A 23170-nucleotide genomic window follows, 5' to 3' on the forward strand; every position below is an offset into this window, starting at 1 on the left:
GACAGCTAAGCGGTTTACCTGTTGCCAAAGAAAACAAAACAAACACAAAGTTATACAGCACACTCTACCAAAGGTTTCACTCTACCTTTCTCTTTGTACGCCTGCACTCACTTACAAGCGGGCTCTTCACACAGCAGCCCCAGCTGCTTCCTTTAAATACCCTGCACCTGGCTGTAATTTACAATGATAGCCAGGTGCAAGGGATAATTACTAATAACACAATTAAACTCACTAAACACTTAAATAAAATGGGGAAATACTTTTTCACGGCACTGTATATATATATATATATATATATACACAGTCACCTCCAAAATTATTGGCACCCTTGATAAAGATGAGCAAAAAAGACTGTATAAAATACATACCAGTACTGAGCTATATTGTAATTTTCCAACATGTGGAATATATTTGACTTTTAATGATTCAATGGAATCAACCAAAATTGCACATTTCTCAAATGATAAATTTATTTCCAAAAAAAATGAAGTGTCACAATTATTGGCACCCTTGTTTTCAGTACTTTGTGCACCCTCCCCTTGTAAGGATAACGGCACCGAGTCTTTTTCTATAATGTTTAATGAGATTGGAGAACACATTGGTAGGGATCTTAGACCATTCCTCCATACAGAATCTTTCCAGATCCTTGATATCCTTCGGTCTGCGCTTATGGACTGCCCTCTTCAATTGAAACCACAGGTTTTCAATGGGGTTCAAGTCCGGAGACTGAGATGGCCATTGCAAAATGTTGATTTTGTGGTCAATTAACCATTTCTTTGTGGATTTTGATGTGTGCTTGGGGTCATTGTCTTGCTGGAAGATCCACTTGTGGCCAAGTTTCAGCCTCCTGGCAGAGGCAACCAGATTTTTGGCTAAAATGTCCTGGTACTGGGTAGAGTTCATGATGCCATTGACCTTAACAAGGGCCCCAGGACCAGTGGAAGCAAAACAGCCCCATAACATCAAAGATCCACCACCATATTTTACAGTAGGTATTAGGTTCTTTTCTGCACATGCATCCTTCTTTCGACGCCAAACCCACCGCTGGTGTGCGTGGCCAAAGAGCTCTATTTTCGTCTCATCTGACCATAGCACCTGGTTCCAATCGAAGTGCCAATGCCGTTTAGCAAACTCCAGGTGCTTACGTTGATTGGTTGCTCTCAATAAAGGCTTCTTTTCTGGCAACCCTTCCAAATAGCCTATTGGCATGGAGGTGGCGTCTAATTGTAGATTTGGAGACTTGGTGACCCCAAGATGCAACCAAGTTCTGTAATTCTCCAACTGTGGACCTTGGATTTCCCTTTGCCTCCCGAACCATGTGCCTCGCTGTGCGTGGGGGCAAGATACACTTGCGCCCTCTACCAGGCAAGTTTACTACAGTTCCAGTGGTTTTAAACTTCTTAATTATTGCCCTAATAGTGGTAAGTGGTATATTTAGTTTTTTAGCTATTGTTTTGTACCCATTGCCTGATTTATAAAGGTCAACAACCATTTGTCTCTTTTCATTTATGAGTTCTTTGCCTTTCCCCATGGTGATGGATGACAAATGGATTTCATATGCGTGTTACCTCATTTTTATACCCCAGTGAAACAGGAAGCCATGGAAGGCCACAATACAGTTCCTTAAGACTGAGATGAACTTAAAGAAGTAGAATGTTAATGCAGATTTAATTTTGTTTGATTTTATTTATAAGAATCTTTAGGGGTGCCAATAATTTTGACATCTTTTTGAGAAAAAATGTTATTATTATTATTATTATTATTTATTATTTATTTCTTAGCAGACGCCCTTATCCATTAATTACTTGTTAATTAATAAAAAAAACTTTTTCTCAGAGCAATTGTATTAGAATAAAATAATATGGTTTTCTCATATATTTGAGCATAAAATATAGCTCATTTCCCTTTGTTTATTTTATACAGCCTTTTTTGCTCATCTGTCATGGGTGCCAATAATTTTGGAGGTGACTGTGTGTGTGTGTGTGTGTGTGTGTGTGTGTGTGTGTGTATATATATATATATATATATATATATATATATATATATATGTATATATATATATATATATATATATATATATATATATATATATATATATATATATATAATATATTAGTTGGGCCCGATGTCCTTGATATAAGTCCAGATTCCCGTCGACAGTGTATTTTTAATTTTTTTCTTTAATCCACAGGTTGCTTTATCCAGCGATTTACAGAGTACATAAGTTTCTTAGTTAGCACAACTAACAAAAGAAAACAACTATTACTGATAAAAATGCAAGAAAAACAAACAGGCAGGAAAGCACCCACAAACAAACACAATCAGGAGCACAGGTGCAGAGGCAGCATGAAGTCACAAAATAGGAACGCCCCAAACTAAACAGATGTGTGCTTTTATACTGTCCCCCTTTAAAGGTGTATACCCACTTTTTATTGAACAAGTATGTGACCAATTTGAGATAGATAGTTATCATTTCAGATTAAGGTGTCTGGCTAGACTAACTGTAATCAGTTAAGTCGCAGATGGGGAGTTTGTTACCTCATTATATGTGGTAGCTGTCACACGCTCTGTCCAGTTATGGCACTGGTGTATAATGTTGACCCCACCCAGGGTTGGCGGGAATCTGAGTAATTGTTTATTTGCTTTGGCTTGCATATGATCTAGCAAATCTGCCCCCTCCAGAAAAGGTCACTCCACAAGAGACCTTGCAACCTCTTGGGTGATATTCCACTCCCGCACTGTACTGTGGACCATATGCTATGGACCCTTAATCGGTCTTCAGACAGAATGCTAAAGGCAGTTTATCTTCCTTTTTTAGCACATCTGCCAGTGTTGCAACTCTTTCACTTGTGACGACTTGGGTATTGTATCCCATTCGGGAATAGTTACATTTCGTACTTGAAAAGGAACGTTAGGATATTGTCATATCACTGGTTCCCTGAAATAGAAATGTAACCATTACCCTTCAAGGTTGCTGCATTCACACCAACGCAGCAGGCCTGAAGAGAAAATGGCGCTGGGCCTTATGTGTCTCCCATATTTTCTCCTGGGGGCGGTAACGATGCCTAATGCATACAGTGATCTTAAAGGAGCAGCTTTGATATAAGTGCTCAGGTAATTCGGACTATAAGAGATATATCCCATTCGGTAATGGCTTCATTTCTATTTCAGGGAACCAGGGTTATGATAATAACCTAATGTAGTCGTTGTTTGTAAAATGATGTCTCTTTGTCCCCCAGATTGATGAGGATATGACTGCCAGGATCAGCATGGCAGATGTTAAGTTTTCATTCCAGTGCCCTGGGAGAATGTACTCTCCAGCCTGGATCGCCCCAGAAGGTACGGCTGTTGTTTCTAGGGCTAATAATATTAATAATTATTAAGATTTATACTGTCATAGGGTTCTTGTTTGTCTTTGTATTCTTCAATGTATAGATAATACTGAATTAAAAGTAGTTGATGTCAACTACTTTTAATTAATTTTGTATATTGAATTTAACTCTGAAATAAAATATATGAAATATTTACAAATTATATTTGAATTTTCATATTTTTACAAAGCTAGCTATATTAATAATATAATATACTATATAATTAATATTAATTGTTTTATGTTACACACGACACAGGAGATCAATGAAACACCAGCAAATTTTATAAACCAGTGGAGACTAACAAGTGCTGCTGAAAAACAGTTTCTATGTAGTTCCGCATAGCTTCCTTTTATTTGTGTTTGCCATTGCACCACATGGGCGTGATAATTTTATCTTACAGGTTCCTCAGGGGGTTTCAAGCTCAATATAAGGTAAATGGGGTGATCGACCATGTAACAGGTAGAATGAAGAGTACCCTGTTGTTTCATTGAGATTTTATATGCATAAGTCATCTTCTTAAGGTGATCTGCCTAATTGAACTTCTGAATGAGCGTTCTTAACATTCCCAAGAGCATCCTATTAAAGTGCTCTACATGCCCATTGCTTTGGGGGTGATATGAGGTGGTACAGGACTTTACAGTTTTGCACAATATTTGTAACTGGTAGGACAGCTCATTTCAAATTCTCTCCCCTGTCATGCTGTATTCTTTTTGGGATGCCGAATTTCTAGAATAAAATGAGGTCGGCGGCTGTTTTGCCAGACTTGTTTTCGTGTAGGGTATGCCTGAGCAAACCCAGTGAAATGGTCCATTCGACCAAGATGTACCCCCCCCCCCAAAATTTTTTTTTTTTCTCTAAATAAGAACATAAGAAAGTTTACAAACGAGAGGAGGCCATTCAGCCCATCTTGCTCGTTTGGTTGTTAGTAGCTTATTGATCCCAGAATTTCATCAAGCAGCTTCTTGAAGGATCTCAGGGTGTCGGCTTCAATAACATTACTGGGGAGTTGGTTCCAGACCCTCACAATTCTCTATGTAAAAAAGTGCCTCCTATTTTCTGTTCTGAATGCCTCTTTATCTAATCTCCATTTGTGACCCCTGGTCCTTGTTTCTTTTTTCAGGTCAAAAAAGTCCCCTGGGTCGTAATTGCCTATACCTTTTAGGATTTGAAATGCTTGAATCAGATCACCGCGTAGTCTTCTTTGTTCAAGACTGAATAGATTCAGTTCTTTTAGCCTGTCTGCATACGACATGCCTTTTAAACCTGGGATAATTCTGGTTGGTCTTCTTTGCACTCTTTCTAGAGCAGCAATATCCTTTTTGTAACAAGGTGACTAGAACTGAACACAATATTCTAGGTGAGGTCTTACTAATGCATTATAAAGTTTTAACATTACTTCCCTTGATTTAAATTCAACACTTTTCACAACATATCCGACCATCTTGTTGGCCTTTTTTTTAGCTTCCCCACATTGTCTAGATGAAGACATTTCTGAGTCAACATAAACTCCTAGGTCTTATTCATAGATTCTTCAATTTCAGTATTTCGCATATTATATTTATAATGCACATTTTTATTGCCTGTGTGCAGTACCTTACACTTTTCTCTACTAAATGTCATTTGCTATGTGTCTGCCCAGTTCTGAATGCTGTCTAGATCATTTTGAATGACCTTTGCTGCAGCAACAGTGTTTGCCACTCCTCCTATTTTTGTGTCGTCTGCAAATTTAACAAGTTTGCTTACTATACCAGAATCTAAATCATTAATGTAGATTAGGAATAGCAGAGGACCTAATACTGATCCCTGTGTTACACCACTGGTTACCTCGCTCCATTTTGAGGTTTCTCCTCTAATTAGTACTTTCTGTAGGAAATCAATTGAAATCAGCTTGAAAGGCTCTGTGGTGCTGATTAAAATCAAGGGTGCTGTTAAAGACCGACCTAGGCTTCTTTTGCTTAATACAGGGACAGACCCGGATCACATAATGCTCAATGTCCTTGCTCTTAAGGGTCCAACAGAAGCAGTCTCCACTGAGGCTGAGGACACACTCTGCATCGAGATGTCCAATGTCCTCATGTAATGCCTTGTACACCTGTTGTTGTCTATTTCTCAGGGAGAACTATTTTTTTATTCAGAATACCGTCTTGGTCAATGTTCAGCTTATCCCATTCATGCAACTAAGCCACAACTGGCTTAGCTTCCATTCCTGCCCACCCTCACCTGGGTTTTGTTTCCCTTCGACTTCCACTACAAAACCATTCTGACGATCAGATTCTCCAACTGAGCCCTGCACAGTTTTTCACGGCTGATCGTGTTTGTGGAGTATCAGTCAGGGCGCTTTCCAGAGTGCAGGTGTTTGTGGTAAAGCTGTATTCCAGAGGCTTGTCTTCCCTCCTGAGCCTGTGGAGATCTGATAACAGCATGAATGGCATCTGGGGTGTTCCTGCTCTACATTCACTCATATATTTTTCCATGTCGCGTGGAATGTGAGATACCACATCGACATCAACGTTCCATTTGCCTGGCCGATATCTGATGTTAAAATCAAAGTCTGCCAACTCGGCTACCCACCTATGTCCCGTAGCTTTGAAGTGCTCAATAATAGCCTAATTCAGGACTAACAATTTCAGTTTGCCTGAATGCAAATTGTAATTTAAAAACGTTTCGGAGCTGTACCCAACGATACAGTTTTCCTCCCTGTTCCTGGTATAGAACTGCTCTGAGGCATTCAGTGAAACTGTCTATGTGGAGAATAAAAGGCAATGAGAAACCTGGAAAAGCCCTGAATATATTGGCTCAAAAACATCTGTCATGTCATCTGTGTGATAACCTACATGGGTCCAGCACTTCAGACACTTTACAGTCACACTCAGCTTTCCAACCTTAGCTGTGCCAAGGTCATCTTCCTGGAAAGTCTTAATTACAAGTGTACCAATGTTTTTACATGTTGTTTTCTTAACCTGGGGGAAAGCAGCTACCAGATTATTAACACTAGAACCGCCAGATTTTCGAACTACCTACAGTGGGAGGCAGATTGTGGTCACCTGCAAGCACGATACTAACGTGGTACGACGTCGTAAACATACCGCAGCTTAATCCTTTGCAGTCCATTTATTCAGCTCGTCTCGGGCGCATCAGGTCCAATTTATTTTCACACTCGCAGTTTATTTTTCCTGATTTAATTCTCCTCATTAATCATCTCCTTATCACCAAACTCCTCAATAATGCAATCCAAGTCATTCTTTTATTACTGTAACAAATATATTAAATGATTACTTTTCACAGGTTTTTACAAAGGAGGACACGGACAACATGCCCCACATGTCGACCTGTTCCTATCCAATTTTAAATAACTTTAGCATAACAGAGGCAGAAGTGTTAAAGGGACTAGGAGCTCTTAAAATAAACAAATCCCCCAGGCCGGATGAGATCCTCCCAGTAGTACTCAAAGAAATGAAAAGTTATTTACAAACCGCAACAGTCTCTTGACACAGGGGTTGTACCAACAGACTGGAAAATTGCAAACGTAATACCGATCCACAAAAAGGAGGTAAAACCGAACCAGGTATCTACAGACCAATAAGCCTGACTTTTATTTTATTAAACTTATGAAAACTATAATAAGATCTAAAATGGAAAATTACCTATATGGTAACGATATCCTGGGAGACAGTCAGCATGGTTTTAAGAAACGGAGATTGTGTCTAACTAACCTGCTTGATTTTTCTGAGGATGCAACATTGATAATGGATAATTGCAAAGCATATGACATGGTTTATTTAGATTTCCAGAAAGCTTTTGACAAAGTCCCGCATAAAAGATGAATTCTCAAACTGAACGCAGTAGGGATTCAAGGAAATGCATGCACATGGATTAGGGAGTGGTTAACGTGTAGAAAACAAAGTATTGATTAGAGGAGAAACCTCAAAATGGAGTGAGGTAACCAGTGGTGTACCACAGGGATCAGTATTAGGTCCTCTGCTATTCCTAATCTACATTAATGATTTAGATTCTGGTAAAGTAAGCAAACTTGTTAAATTTGCAGATGACACAAAAATAGAAGGAGTGGCAGACAATGTTGCATCAGCAAAGGTCATTCAAAATGATCTAGACAGCATTCAGAACTGGGCAGACACATGGCAAATGACATTTAATATAGAAAAGTGTAAAGTACTGCAAGCAGGCAATAAAAATGTGCATTATAAATATCATATGGGACATACTGAAATTGAAGAAGGGATTGTGGCAATGTGCCCCGTCCCTGTGTGCATTTGTGTGTTGCGTGCGTGTGTTAATGTTGGTGTATAGTCATTGGTACACGGGATATAAACGGGTCTGTGTTTCACGTGTATTTAAAAAGTGTATATTTGTATTTAGGCACGGGATTGCACATCACGCACGTGCATTTAAAATATAATATGTGAACACGGGGTTTCACGTAATGAATTCACGTGCTGGGATTCAAGTGAATAATTAATTAGTAATTGAATCCCAGCACAAACAGTATAAATAGATGCACGTTTAGTCACTCGTGGTTAGGTGTTCGGTGAGTGGAGAACGAGTGTGGAGAAGGAGAAATTAAATAATAAGAAAGAACGTAAATATAAAAGTGAATAACTGTCTCACTCACCGTGTTTCGTTTGTCTGTCTGTGCACTGTCTGTTTACTGTGTAGTCCGTTTTGTTTGTCTTTTTATTTTGGCGTGTAGTGCCGTGTCCCGTGTTTTTGTGTTTAAAACCTTTTATTTTCTGTTTATTAAATGCTGAGCACGATCACGCGCCCAGCTTCTACCAAACCACATCTCTCTGTTTATTTATTTCCTGCATCTGGTCTGACGCCACCCACTCCGGCCGTCTTTGTGACACGTGGTGTCCTGCGTGGGATCGACAGCACCTCCAGGACTCAGGCCAGAGCAGGAACCGCAGTTTTGGATTTAAATAAAAAAAAAATGGCAGAAGACGCCATCAAAGTGCGGGACTGGATGCTGGAAAATGCTGGGCTGGAGGCCCAGTCTATACCAGTAGTCGTCCAGTTCCTGCAGTTGGTGGATAGGGAGCAATGGGAGGCATATGCGAGGGAACAGACCGTAAGCACCTGGGAGGAAGGTGTGGGGTTGGTCCTCAGCTACCTGGAGGCAGTTATAAGTGGAACAGCAGCCCAGGTAGCAGGTCCACCAGCAGAGGAAGAATGCCTGCTGTCCTCGTCTCCACCAGCAGAGGAAGAATGCCTGCTGGTTTTGCCTCCACAGCCCAAGCGGGAGGAGCCTGAGCGTCCACAGCCCAAGCGGGAGGAGCCCGAACGTCCTACGCCTGAGTGGGAGGAGCCCGAACGTCCTACGCCTGAGTGGGAGGAGCCCGAACGTCCTACGCCTGAGTGGGAGGAGCCCGAACGTCCTACGCCTGAGTGGGAGGAGCCCGAACGTCCTACGCCTGAGTGTGGGGAGCCCGAACGTCCACAGCCCAACAGGGAGGAGTCGGTGCGTCCACAGCCCAACAGGGAGGAGTCGGTGCGTCCACAGCCCAACAGGGAGGAGTCGGTGCGTCCACAGCCCAACAGGGAGGAGTCGGGGCGTCCACAGCCCAAAAGGGAGGAGTCGGTGCGTTCACAGCCCGAAGAGAGGGAAGTCGGGGCTTCCACAGCCCTAGGACCCAAGCCACCAGCAGAGGGTGAATACCTGCTGGTTCCACCTTCACCGCAGTGGGAGGACTGCTGGCCCCTCCCACCTCCACCAGCAGAGGGTGAATACCTGCTGGTTCCACCACCACCAGGAGCAGAGGAGCTGGAGCTGCCTCTGCCTCCACCACCGCCAGGAGCAGAGGAGCTGGAGCTGCCTCTGCCTCCACCACCGCCAGGAGCAGAGGAGCTGGAGCTACCTCTGCCTCCGCCACCGCCAGGAGCAGAGGAGCTGGAGCTGCCTCTGCCTCCGCCACCGCCCGGAGCAGAGGAGCAGGAGCTGCCTCTGCTGCCCGTACCTCCGCAGGGAGTACGGTGGCCGGAGCCCCAGAAAGGGGAGCTGTCGGCCACGAAGAAGGGGGAGGAGGTCTGGAGACCACCAACCCCAGCAGCAGTTTCGCTGCCGGAGATCGTGGGGGAGGTCAGGAGACCTGCTCCCACTGCAGCAGTTTCGCTGCCGGAGATCGTGGGGGAGGTCTGGAGACCTGCTCCCACTGCAGCAGTTTCGCTGTCGGAGATCGTGGGGGAGGTCCAGAGACCTGCTCCCACTGCAGCTTCTTCGCTGCCGGCAGTACTGTGGTCGGAGCCCCACCAAAGGGAGCTACCGGCTACAAAGACAGGGGGAGAGGTCAGGAGACCACTTTCCCCAGCAGCAGTTTCGCTGCAGGAGCAAACCAACAGGCTGTCAGCCGTGCCACTACCGGCAGGGGTGCTGACAGCATTGCCAGCCAAGGGCCCACTGAAGCCTCCCTTCCCAGCCCGAGACTTTGGCCTGGACTGCTGGATTTTTAAGGGGGGAGGTGGCAATGTGCCCCGTCCCTGTGTGCATTTGTGTGTTGCGTGCGTGTGTTAATGTTGGTGTATAGTCATTGGTACACGGGATATAAACGGGTCTGTGTTTCACGTGTATTTAAAAAGTGTATATTTGTATTTAGGCACGGGATTGCACATCACGCACGTGCATTTAAAATATAATATGTGAACACGGGGTTTCACGTAATGAATTCACGTGCTGGGATTCAAGTGAATAATTAATTAGTAATTGAATCCCAGCACAAACAGTATAAATAGATGCACGTTTAGTCACTCGTGGTTAGGTGTTCGGTGAGTGGAGAACGAGTGTGGAGAAGGAGAAATTAAATAATAAGAAAGAACGTAAATATAAAAGTGAATAACTGTCTCACTCACCGTGTTTCGTTTGTCTGTCTGTGCACTGTCTGTTTACTGTGTAGTCCGTTTTGTTTGTCTTTTTATTTTGGCGTGTAGTGCCGTGTCCCGTGTTTTTGTGTTTAAAACCTTTTATTTTCTGTTCATTAAATGCTGAGCGCGATCACGCGCCCAGCTTATACCAAACCACATCTCTCTGTTTATTTATTTCCTGCATCTGGTCTGACGCCACCTACTCCGGCCGTCTTTGTGACAGGGATCTATGAAAAAGACCTAGGAGTTTATGTTGACTCAGAAATGTCTTCATCTAGACAATGTGGGGAAGCTATAAAAAAGGCCAACAAGATGCTCGGATATATTGTGAGAAGTGTTGAATTTAAATCAAGGGAAGTAATGTTAAAACTTTACAATGCATTAGTAAGACCTCACCTAGAATATTGTGTTCAGTTCTGGTCACCTCATTACAAAAAGGATATTGCTGTTCTAGAAAGAGTGCAAAGAAGAGCAACCAGAATTATCCCAGGTTTAAAAGGCATGTTGTATGCAGACAGGCTAAAATAATTGAATCTATTAAGTCTTGAACAAAGAAGACTATGCGGTGATCTGATTCAAACATTCAAAATCCTAAAAGGTATAGACAATATCGACCCAGGGGACTTCTTTGACCTAAAAAAAGAAACAAGGACCAGGGGTCACAAATGGAGATTAGATAAAGGGGCAATCAGAACAGAAAATAGGAGGCACTTTTTCACACAGAGAATTGTGAGGGTCTGGAACCAACTCCCCAGTAATGTTGTTGAAGCTGAAACCCTGGGATCCTTCAAGAAGCTGCTTGATGAGATTCTGGGATCAATAAGCTACTAACAACCAAACGAGCAAGATGGGCTGAATGGCCTCCTCTCGTTTGTAAACTTTCTTATGTTCTTATGTTCTTACAATATTTCATATTACTCATAATTTTAGTTATGTCAGTCCATTAGTTAATAATACTGAAACATTAATTATCAATACTAGCAGAATTAACCGAACGCTGAGGATTGCTACTGGCATGTATTTAACACATCTCTCTCTCTATTACTCTAAATTATATAAATCTGATGCCCTATATGATAGTGACAATTGTAAACAATTTCTCGAAAGCCTCCAGTTACCAAGTCTTTCAGATAGCGAATCAGCAGCCCTGGGCTCTTCAATCTCTTTGTCTGAATTAAAAGATGCATTGAGAAGTATGAATAAGGGTAGAGCGCCTGGGTTTGATGGGATACCCCCAGAGTTTTTTCTCGACTGGGATCAGTTGGGACCCTTACTATTGGAGATGGTGCAGACAGCCTTAGAGATGGGCTCCTTTAGCAGAGATGTTAACACGGCTATTATTTTATTATTACTGAAGAAAGAAAAAGACCCTTCCCTTTGTGCCAGTTATCGTCCCCTGTCCTTGATCAATTCTGATGTTAAACTGTATGCCAAGGTGCTCGCACGTAGACTGGAAGGTTATATGACTAAATGAATGCACCATGACCAAACAGGATTTATTAGAACCCGACTGACTACAGATAATGTTCGCGTCTGCTGCATATTATCAATGCCGCCATGAATACTTAAACTTCATGCGCAGTTCTCTCTTTAGATGCTGAGAAGGCTTTCGACCATGTGGAATGGGACTATCTCTGGTCGGTATTGGCGCATATGGGACTGGGGAATGAGTTCATTAAAATGATTAAAATGTTACATGCAAACTCCTTGGCGATGGTGCTCTCAGGTACCAAATGTTCCCCACAGTTTTCTGTCTCAGGGGCACTCGACAGGGGTGTCCTCTTTCTTAGCTCCTGTTTGCCCTTGCACAAGCACTCCGTCAATCTACTGATTTTGTTTCTATTAGCATTAAAAACACGCAACATCACATTTCGCTTTATGCTGTGAGATACTGTTATTTTTTGAGAATATTCCCCAATCACTCCCTGCCTTACTTTATCTTTTCAATGATTTTAGCGCACTATCAGGATATAAGATTAACTGGTCTAAATCGGCTTTGCTGCCATTAAATATTGGAATGATAGATTTGACTTTACCTGCAAACATACCGGTGGTTAAGCATTTTAGATATCTTGGAGTGGAAATGTACCCATCGTTACACACGACTGTATTATCTAACTTTAATAAATGAGATAGATTTAAACAGATTGATGCTACTTCCTAACAAGCTTCAAGCCCGTATTTCCATTATAAAAATTAATATACAGCCACGGATCGACTTTTTCAGCTCGGTGCTTCCACTTCTGCCCCCTATTGGTTATTGGACTAAATTGCACTCTGTAATCTCTAAAGTTGTGGAGGGGTAAGCGGCCGCGTCTCAAACCCCATATTTTACATCGTGAAAAATCTGCAGGAGGATTATCTTTACCGAATTTCAAACTTTACTTGTGATCATTTGTATTGCGCCCGGCCGCAGTATGGCTTGAGGCCGATGCGCCTGTCTCCTGGAGACAACTAGAAGAAAATCTAGTCTTCCCTCATAGACTACAAGACCTGCTTTATTCTGGTATTTCCCTTAAACAATGTAAATTACAATTTGGCCCTATTATCTCCTATTTACAGTATGGTGAATGGTGGATAGGCATATTAAAATTGGAACACAGTGGTATTTGCACTCGCCCATCTTTCACAATGCTGCCCTTCTATCTGGCGGTCGCCCTTTTGCTTCTCCTCAGTGGTCTAATATGGGAATTCACACTCTAGTAGATGTTATGAAAGACAGCTACCTTTGCACATTCCAGGACCTCCAATCACGGTATCATTTGCCTGGTACATCCTTTATTTTTATTTACACCTTTGCTCTGCTATGCGTGCTTATGGTGTTGCCTGGGTCACAGAACTACCATCTCACCCTTTACACAATATACTGAATGCAAGGGGTAGGGCAACCGGACTGGTATCCACGCTCTATACTCTTCTACTGACAGCCTCATATAAACCACTAATGATTAATCGTCCTGGATAAGGGCGCCTGCTAAGAAATAAATAATAAATAATAAATACAAAATAAATAGTAATAATGACATTTGAAATAGGGACTTACTTCCTGTTGATGAGGACATTTCTTGGGATACTGTTTGGAACAATTTCATCTGTGCTTCTAAAAATCCTAATCATCAGATGATCCATTTTTATTTTATTCATATATACTTAACCCCTCTGAGACGTTTTCTAATGGGACTCACTGACACCCCAGTGTGCGCACTGTGTCCCCGGGGAGCAACGGAGGCTGTGTGGTCCAGTGGTTAAAGACAAGGGCTTGTAACCAGGAGGTCCCCGGTTCAAATCCCACCTCAGCCACTGACTCATTGTGTGACCCTGAGCAAGTCACTTAACCTCCTTGTGCTCCGTCTTTCGGGTGAGACGTAGTTGTAAGTGACTCTGCAGCTGATGCATAGTTCACACACCCTAGTCTCTGTAAGTCGCCTTGGATAAAGGCGTCTGCTAAATAAACTAATAACAATAACGGGCACCTTTTTTCATATGGCGTGGGAATGTCCCGATGTGACCGTGTTCTGGGGGCAGGTTTGTTCAACTCTGCAATGTTCTTGGGGAAAATATTCCCTGCTCTCCGCTGATCCTTTTGTTGAATGATGACTCATCGCTTATTTTGTCTATGCAGCAGAAACGTATTTGGCTGGCTGGCGTTACTGCTGTGAAGAGAATGATTGCACTGCGCTGGCAGCCTCCGCACTCCCTTCCCTGGCGCCAGTGGTCCCTCGCTTTTCTTGATGTTGTGCATTTGGAGCTTTCTATCGCACGGATGCATGGTGCTGGGGAGGGGACTGTGCGTGACTGGGCAACAGCGGTGGCCAACATTAAAGCATTATTAAACCCATCCACAACTACCACTGTCTGAACTAGATCTTCGGGGTCCTCTGTGGGCTCGGGAGGGAAGGGCTGACACCCTGGGAATGATGGTGTGTCTTTTATTCCATGTGCCAGTGGGTTCAGCGCTGGCTGAAGGTTGAGGGGCATTTTCTTGTCTCTTATCAAAATGTTTCTGCCGTAGCTCCAGGGCTGGCTGCAAAATGAAGTACCTCCGAGTGATTGTGTTGCCGGTGCACTCCTTGTACAAAACTAAAGCGTTGATGGCTGCCAGGTCCAAAACATTATAAAAACAGCCACAGACCACCTGCGAGTACCAGCTTTGACAGAATACAGCCGTGCCATTTGATCCAGTATATCCACACCGTACTTTGTTGCGATTTAAAATGCAATAGTCTCTGGCTTTCGTTTAGCATCAGTCCCGATGGTTACTGATCTGTGCAGAGAGCTTAGAATACGCACATTGTTTTTAGCTTTTTTTGCACCATCACACTCAGGGTGGAACAGTCGCTCTGCCTGAGAAATGTAGTGTAAATAATAATAATAATAATATATAATGTGTAGAATGACTTTCATCAGTGTTTCAAGCACTCAACAGGATTATAATACATTATTTCACAATGACTTTGATTTTATTACAAAGCCCAGACTAAATTGTCGGTTACATTGTATTGATTTCAATACGCCGCATAAACTGCAGGTCTGGCGGTTGAAGAAGCAAGTGCTTATAATTTATTCATTTTTACGATTCTGCAGCTGAAACACCGTATGGGTATTTAATTCAAATATTTAGTAACACAAGAACAGACATGCACATGGACATGCATGTGTGTATATATATATATATATATATATATATATATATATATATATATATATATATATTGTCACCTCCAAAATTTTTGGCACCCTTGATAAAGATGAGTAAAAAAAGACTATAAAATAAATAATACCAGTACTGAGCTATATTGTAATTTTCCAACATGTGGAATATATTTGACTTTATTAATGATTCAATGGAATCAACCAAAATTACACATTTCTCAAATTATAAATTTATTTCCAAAAAAAATGAAGTGTCACAATTTTTCTATAATGTTTAATGATATTGGAGAACACATTGGGAGGGATCTTAGACCATTCCTCCATACAGAATCTTTCCAGATCCTTGATATCCTTCGGTCTGCGCTTATGGACTGCCCTCTTCAATTGAAACCACAGGTTTTCAATGGGGTTCAAGTCCAGAGACTGAGATGGCCATTGCAAAATGTTGATTTTGTGGTCAATTAACCATTTCTTTGTGGATTTTGAAGTGTGCTTGGGGTCATTGTCTTGCTGGAAGATTCACTTGCGGCCAAGTTTCAGCCTCCTGGCAGAGGCAACCAGGTTTTTGGCTAAAATGTCCTGGTACTGGGTAGAGTTCATGATGCAGTTGGCCCCAGGCCCAGTGGAAGCAAAACAGCCCCATAACATCAAAGATCCACCACCATATTTTACAGTAGGTATTAGGTTCTTTTCTGCACATGCATCCTTCTTTCGACGCCAAACCCACCGCTGGTGTGCGTGGCCAAAGAGCTCTATTTTCGTCTCATCTGACCATAACACCCGGTTCCAATCAAAGTGCCAATGCCGTTTAGCAAACTCCAGGCGCTTACGTTTGTTGGTTGCTCTCAATAAAGGCTTTTTCTGGCAACCCTTCCAAATAGCCTATTGGCATGGAGGTGGCGTCTAATTGTAGATTTGGAGACTTGGTGACCCCAAGATGCAACCAAGTTCTGTAATTCTCCAACTGTGGCCCTTAGATTTCCCTTTGTCTCCCGAACCATCTGCCTCGCTGTGCGTGGGGGCAAGATACACTTGCGCCCTCTACCAGGCAAGTTTACCACTGTTCCAGTGGTTTTGAACTTCTTAATTATTGCCCTAATAGTGGTAAGTGGTATATTTAGTTTTTTAGCTATTGTTTTGTACCCATTGCCTGATTTATGAAGGTCAACAACCATTTGTCTCTCTTCATTTGTGAGTTCTTTGCCTTTCCCCATGGTGATGGATGACAAATGGATTTCATATGCGTGTTACCTCATTTTTATACCCCAGTGAAACAGGAAGCCATGGAAGGCCACAATACAGTTCCTTAAGACTGAGATGAACTTAAAGAAGTGGAATGTTAATGCAGATTTAATTTAGTTTGATTTTATTTATAAGAATCTTTAGGGGTGCCAATATCTATAGGGTACCTATCTGTCTGAGAAAAAATGTTACTTGTTATAAAAACTTTTTCTCTGAGCAATTGTATTAGAATAAAAGAATATGGTTTTCCCATATATTTGAGCATAAAATATAGCTCATTACCTGTGTTTATTTTATACAGCCTTTTTTGCTCATCTTTATCATGGGTGCCAATGTGACTGTGTGTGTGTGTGTATATATATATATATATATAAATATATATATATATATATATAAATATATATTTAACATCATGTAAGCAAAGAAACTACAAAATGATATTGCAAAAGTCTACCGGAAGCCATAATAGTAGTACATTATTTCATGTTAGATTTCGAAAGCTGTATGTAATTCAGTATGTTAACGTAACATTATTTAGCAGTAACATTGCTGTTTGTATTGGAGTGGGCCGATCCCTCTGAGTCTTTGTGTATTTTGCCCTCGTTCCTTGGCAGCTCTGCAGAAGAAGCCGGAGGATATTAACCGCCGCTCCGCTGACATGTGGAGCTTCGCGGTGCTGTTGTGGGAGCTGGTGACTCGCGAGGTTCCCTTTGCAGATCTGTCCAACATGGAGATTGGGATGAAGGTAGGTTGGGATTTCTGTACAGAATTGTCTGAAAGCTTGAGACCTGCATCACCCATGATGGCATTTTTACATTCAGTAGATCAAAAATATTTTGTGCGGAGGGAAGTATGAACTGATTTAATATTTTTATGTATTGGGATTAGAACTAGAATAAAACCTAACAAAACAAAAGATGGGCTCTCCAATGTTGTTAAAAAGGCTGAATTTAAAAATGTACTATTATATTATAAAATGATTGTATATTATTGCAACAGGGTTCGTATGCTAGTCTGGAAGACAGGAACAAGTATGGGAAAATGCCAAACTGATTTCCAGGGCTTGAAAATGCTTGAAAAACCATGTCTTTGTTATGAAAGTATTGAAAAAGTCTGGAACTTTACTAGCATCACAGGAGAATGAAAATAATTCCGTGTTTTGTTTTTTTTCTTTTTTTTCTTATTAATAATAATAATTGATTTCGGAAGCGGGTCAGCAGCTCTAGCGACAGCTGTCTAGGCAATTTGCAAGTGGTAGCAACTATATTGCTTGCGACCAAATCGCGCAAGGATTGCCCCGTGTATCACCCCTAACAACTCAAGCAATCCTATCCAGTCAGCACACTGGTATATGTCACATGACTCTGTCTGCTCCAGTGAAACGAAGGGCAAAATCGACATTACGACAGCCAAAGTATATCAATTTATATTGAAGGCTATGATTTTTAAACAAAGTTACAAACTGGAATTACAAGCTACTGTACTCTGCTCACCCAGATTCACATTTTGTTATCTTGTTGTTACCTTTATTAAATCGTTAACGTTATTTCCCAACCCAGGGGGGGGAAAAAATACGAATACAAAACAAGTTGTTGTCATCACTAACTCGGATTTAAAATAAATAAATAAATAAACACGCTTTCTGTAGCCCCTATGGTGTGTATAAACGTAGCATGTTAACGTTGCTTTTTTCATTTCTTTAATGTGATTAATAAAATGTACCAGCAATTGTATTTTAAATGTATGGTGCTTGCTTGTAACTTACAGTCCCGAGTGCAGCATCAGTCTCGAGTCCAAAACGTCAACCGAGTGTAGATACACTATTTACATCCTCGCTATATGACCTTCATTATACAATTAAATACCGATTAATAAATAAATAAATAAAAGATAATCAAACTGCTGTTGGCTCGTACAGCTCTATGCAACCGGCACGGGAAAGCAACATTGTGTGTGTGTTTTTTTTGTTTTGTTTTTTTTGTCGATAAGGAAACAAAACTGAAACTTTGTTAATGCGTTGTTTTTTTTTTGGCGGGGGGGGGGGGGTGGGGGTGTACTGTGTTCTTCTACGAATAGGATATAGGCAGAATACCGCATGCAGCACGCCACAAATAGGTACTGCACTTGTAATTCTACTTTTATTCACAATCTCATTGCTGTTATTATTATTAGTGGTAGTATTGTAATAATAAAGAAAATCAAAGAATAAAAACAGTACTAATATTATTAATAATCTAGCTAATGCCTTTATCCAAGGTGACTTCCTTAACTTACTCCAGCAGCTTGTTCGTTTTGGATTGTCCTTTTACTATAGTGAACAAAAGGCTTTGGACCCAAACAGGGCTGTTATAGCGAGGGTGTGCTGTATTTAGTATTTGACTTGTATGTTTAATATACGACACTGGCACATTTGTTATTTCATTTTTGTTATTTTTCTCCTCCCACAGTGTTCAACATTTAACAGAGGGTATAAAGAAGTTTGGGTCAGAATCCGATATCGTGCCTTACAAAAAAGTAGTATACTGCAAGTATACTTGTGCCAAAATGTTCTGGTTTTAGTATACTATTGGTATCATTAAACTATCCTATTTTGGCACAAGTACACTTGCAGTATACAACTTTTTATATTCTCTTTGTAAATAATGCAACATAGTTCTCAAATATTGGGCATTTCTTAGAATCTTCCTTCTCTTTTGCATACCTGCATTGCCTCTTGCTAGATATGCACCTCCAGATTCTGACAAATACTTTTTAGAAAACCAGGAGCAACTTCTGCTCTGGATCAAAAAGATATAATGCTCTGCGGTAGGCCGTCTATGTGGATAACTATCAAAAAACTAGTAGAAACTAACTAAAACACAAGTCTGGGAAAAACAAATGGAACTCTGGAAAAAGTATGGAATTTTGATGTTTAAAAAGCGTATGAACCCTGTTGCAAAAGTAATTACTGTGTTGCACACATGATGTAAGCTGTGTTTTTTTGGGTTTTTTTTTTTTTTACAAATGTACAGTGTGTTGAACCTAACCTAAAACTTATATACAGTATTTGCTCAAAATTTTAAGTCGCACTTGGCCGAAACAAAAGTTCAGATTTGGTGGGAACGACTTGGATTCACGGTTAAATTGTGTTTCATTCAGGATACTTGCATCCTATGGCAGTGCATTGGTAGCGGTGCGAGAATGAGAAGGTGTGGGGTGTGAGGAGCAAGCTGCTGCTTTGGGACTGTGCTAGAAGTGACTGGAAAAAAAAAAGTAAATAGTGGGCTGTAGTGTAATGTACTGTAACTAGCTTTAAAAATATGCACATTGCAGTACGGTAATTAATGTGTTTATTTTTTCCAAACATCATTCAGTATGAGTTAAAACTCTGTCCACTCCTGGCAGTTGATGGCCCTTTCCAGCCTTTTTAACAACATTGGCGAACCCATCTTTTGTTAGGTTTTATTCTAGTTCTAATCCCCATACATCAAAATATTAAATCAGTTCATACTCCCTCCGCACAAAACATTTTTGATCTGAATGTAAAAATGCCATCGTGGGTGCCGTAGGTCTCAGAGACTGTTAAAGTATAGAGAGCTTCAGGCCTGTGTTATTGCTGGGTGTTGATTCACCCGTCTCCACGGAGCTTCCATACAGAGTTCAGCAGCAGCGCTCCCTGATTAGGTCGACACCGCACTGCACAACCAGCCTGTTGCGTAGACCCGTCCAGCAGATCACCAGCCTATTAATGCAGATTCAGACATAGAAACCCGGGCTCGGTCGACATGTCGTTGGAAGGACAGACTGTGTTAAGGGCTGCAGTATATAGGAGTCTGTGTGGTCCAGTGGTTAAAGAAAAGGGCTTGTAACCAGGAGGTCCCCGGTTCAAATCCCACCTCAGCCACGGACTCATTGTGTGACCCTGTTCACACACCCTAGTCTCTGTAAATCGCCTTGGATAAAGGCGTCTGCTAAATAAACAAATAATAATAATAGGGTTAATCCAGGCCTAGATGGCAGGTTATGTTATTTGGTTTGGGCTGTAGTGTAATGTATGTGTGATCAGCATTGTAACTGTATATGCAATAACTGGTAGCAATATTGTAAGTACTGTACTGTAGCAGGGCGGTAGTAAGCCCTGCTGATTGAATGTATTTGTTTATTTTTAGAACGGGGTTTCCCTCTCCACCCCCGTGTAGTGTGTTATTTGTTTTGTATTATGATTTAGTTATTGTATTTCTATGACGGCGAAGCTCCACGTGTTTTGTTATTGTTTTGTTTAGGGACGGCGTAGCTGAATGTTTGTTTATATTTGTTTAGTAGCGTGGATGGGTAGCCCCATCCACAGTAATTAAAAAAAAAACTTGTGCAAAAGGTGGCCATGGTCACCTGCATAAAAGCCTGCAGCTCGCTGCACTCTGGGTGGGTGTATGAGGAGCGAGAGTGGAGAGAGCGAGGAGAGAAAAAAGAAACTAAAAAAAGATACAGGAACAGTGAAGGCTACAGCCCAGCCTGACCTGTATTACTTATTATTTTGTGTTCGAGATTTGTTTCTGTTTGAACCTTTTATTTTGCTCTGTGAGCACAGTTTCTTTTTGTTTAAACCTTTGATTTATTTTTGTATTTAAATAAAACGACGACCAGCCGTGTCTTTCTTTTGCAACTGCAGTATTTGGTGTCAGTGTTTTTAGTTCCTGCTTCTGTCTGACGTCACCGCCCAGCCAGCCTGCCACATGTACATATTCTTTTCCCATTTGTATTTGTAATATAGTAGGTGACTTACTCCGATTCAGCGTTCCGTGCTGGTCTTCACATTTGTGGGTGCGACTTAAAATCGAGTAAATACGGTACTTGAGATATTTAGAGTTCCTGTTAAGATAACATTTTGGCCATTTTTAAAATAGGATTATAAGTACATTTTGAATGTAGCTTAAAATTGCTGTTAATAGACAACAATAGTAATTGTGTGCCTGTGCGACTTTGGGTTTGATCTCCACTTATTTGCTGTTTGTTGTTGTCAGGTTGCTCTTGAGGGTCTGAGGCCTACCATCCCCCCCGGCATCTCGCCCCACATTTGTAAGTTGATGAAGATCTGCATGAATGAGGACCCAGCCAAGCGGCCCAAATTCGATATGATCGTCCCCATTCTGGAGAAGATGCAGGACAAGTAACTGGCAGCATTGATGATCCCTGCGCAAACCACTGCTGCCTTAACTTACTACTGCACCCAATGCAAGCCACGATAACCTAGCTTCAGCCAGTAGCTCTACCACAATTCTGTTGCTCTAAACATACGATTATGCTAATATCTGTCGTGTTTGTTGTAATTCCAGTAATGAAACAGAACAGACCTTAAGTTATCCCCTACTCTAGCCCTTTGTCTGACTGGAATAATCTAGAAAACTAACTCAAACCTGCCACTAAGCAATGTAAGTTAAAAGGCTTACCATTATCTCTGTCAGAAGTGAGTACACAGTGGAACTGAATCAAACCAACAGCCTAGCAACAGGGACAACTTATACCACTGCTGTCTTCCACCATCACTCAGATACAGTTACTGTGAACTGAAATAGCCCATACAGTGCCTGTACCCCTTGTATCAAATCCTATGCCTGTAATTAATTCATGATTTTAAAATGGGCTCAGAGTACTCTGTATTTTCCTGTTCACTGTGCTAGGCCCTTTCTAAAAATCAACATCAATATTTTTGGAGATAGTGGGGGAGATCAAGACTTGAAGATGACGTCCAAACAAATTGAAAGAAAGTAATAAATGCAGGCTGCTGCCTTTGTCCTCTGGTGCTCAGTTTGATATCTTCAGTTAATGTTTTGGGTTTTTTTTTTTTTTAACACCCTGTTATTCTCCTTCTATCTTCTTGCACTCATGTGCCCTACCTAACCTGTCTGTCTGCTACCTGCAGATGCAAACGAGAACAAAGCATATCTTATACAAATGTATGGATTTTATATTTTATTAAATAAATGCATTTCCATTGTAACCTTGAGGCCATGTAGTTTATATACATTTTAGCTGTGTCTAGAAACTGATACCTACACAATATATTGCCTTGTTGCCACTGTGGAAGAGATCATTCTTGTTAATAAACCACTTTTTGGTTGCCTTATTAAACATTGCATATTGGTATATTATAAAATAGTCTGAAGTCTTTTGTTCTTTTTTTTTTTTTTTTTTTTAAATAATATTTAGGATTACAGTGAAATAATGAAATGTTACTACCCCAGTTCTAGTCACTTGTCATGGTCCAACCAAAGAAATTATTAACTGAATTAAACATAAATATATTTATTTACAGAACTCTTAATGTGTTCAGACTACAACATTTGACAATCTATTCTGATCTTACACTTTAGGAGGCAGTGTAGTCCAGGGCTTGTAACCAGAAGGTCACTGGTTCAAATGCCACCAACTGGCTCACTGTGTGACCCTGAGCAAGTCACTTAACCTCCTTGTGCTCTGCGGATGAGATGTCCTATTGTAAGTGACTGCATATAATTCACAGTTGACAGCCTACCTCTGCAAAGTGCTTTTTGATGGTGATCCACTATGACAGGCGCTAATATATATATATATATATATATATATATATATTGTAATGATTTCACCTCTCTCGGGTTCGTTGCCCCTTTAAAAACAGTGACCCAACACACAGAAATTGATTTTTCTTGCGCGGTTGCGCTATTTTAATAAACACCAAAACAAAAATACAAAAACAAACACCTAGCTCTTTATGAGCACTAACTACACAAACAGGAACTCCCTGACTAACACGGGACAGCTAAGCTGTTTCCCCGTCTTTTCAAAAACCCAGGTTTAACACAGCACTTACTTTAATTCAATGGCTACTCGGAGACAGCGCACCTCTCTGCCTCCTTCCACTCAGCAGCCTCGAACAGACTGCCTGCTCTCCTTTTAAACTCCCCACCTGGAGCTAATTTTTAATAACGCCCAGGTGCGGATGATAATTAATAATAAAACAATTAAACAAATCAATTAGCAATACAAATCAAACAGAAGGTGCATTCCCCACA

At 41.1% G+C, this 23170-nt stretch overlaps 1 protein-coding gene across 1 annotated transcript in view; it reads left to right on the forward strand.

Moving 5' to 3' along the window:
- ilk (integrin-linked kinase) overlaps positions 1-22275 on the forward strand; it is a 108392-nt gene extending 86117 nt beyond the window's left edge. The window contains exons 11-13 of the mRNA XM_034009430.3: positions 3240-3339; positions 16757-16887; positions 21143-22275. Of these exons, the coding sequence (XP_033865321.3) occupies positions 3240-3339; positions 16757-16887; positions 21143-21292 (381 nt within the window). The 3' untranslated portion in view covers positions 21293-22275. The remainder of the gene's footprint in view (positions 1-3239; positions 3340-16756; positions 16888-21142) is intronic.
- The last annotated feature ends 895 nt before the right edge of the window (positions 22276-23170 follow it).

Source organism: Acipenser ruthenus, chromosome 9, assembly GCF_902713425.1.
Source record: "Acipenser ruthenus chromosome 9, fAciRut3.2 maternal haplotype, whole genome shotgun sequence".
In the NCBI taxonomy this organism is placed as follows: Eukaryota; Metazoa; Chordata; class Actinopteri; order Acipenseriformes; family Acipenseridae; genus Acipenser; species Acipenser ruthenus.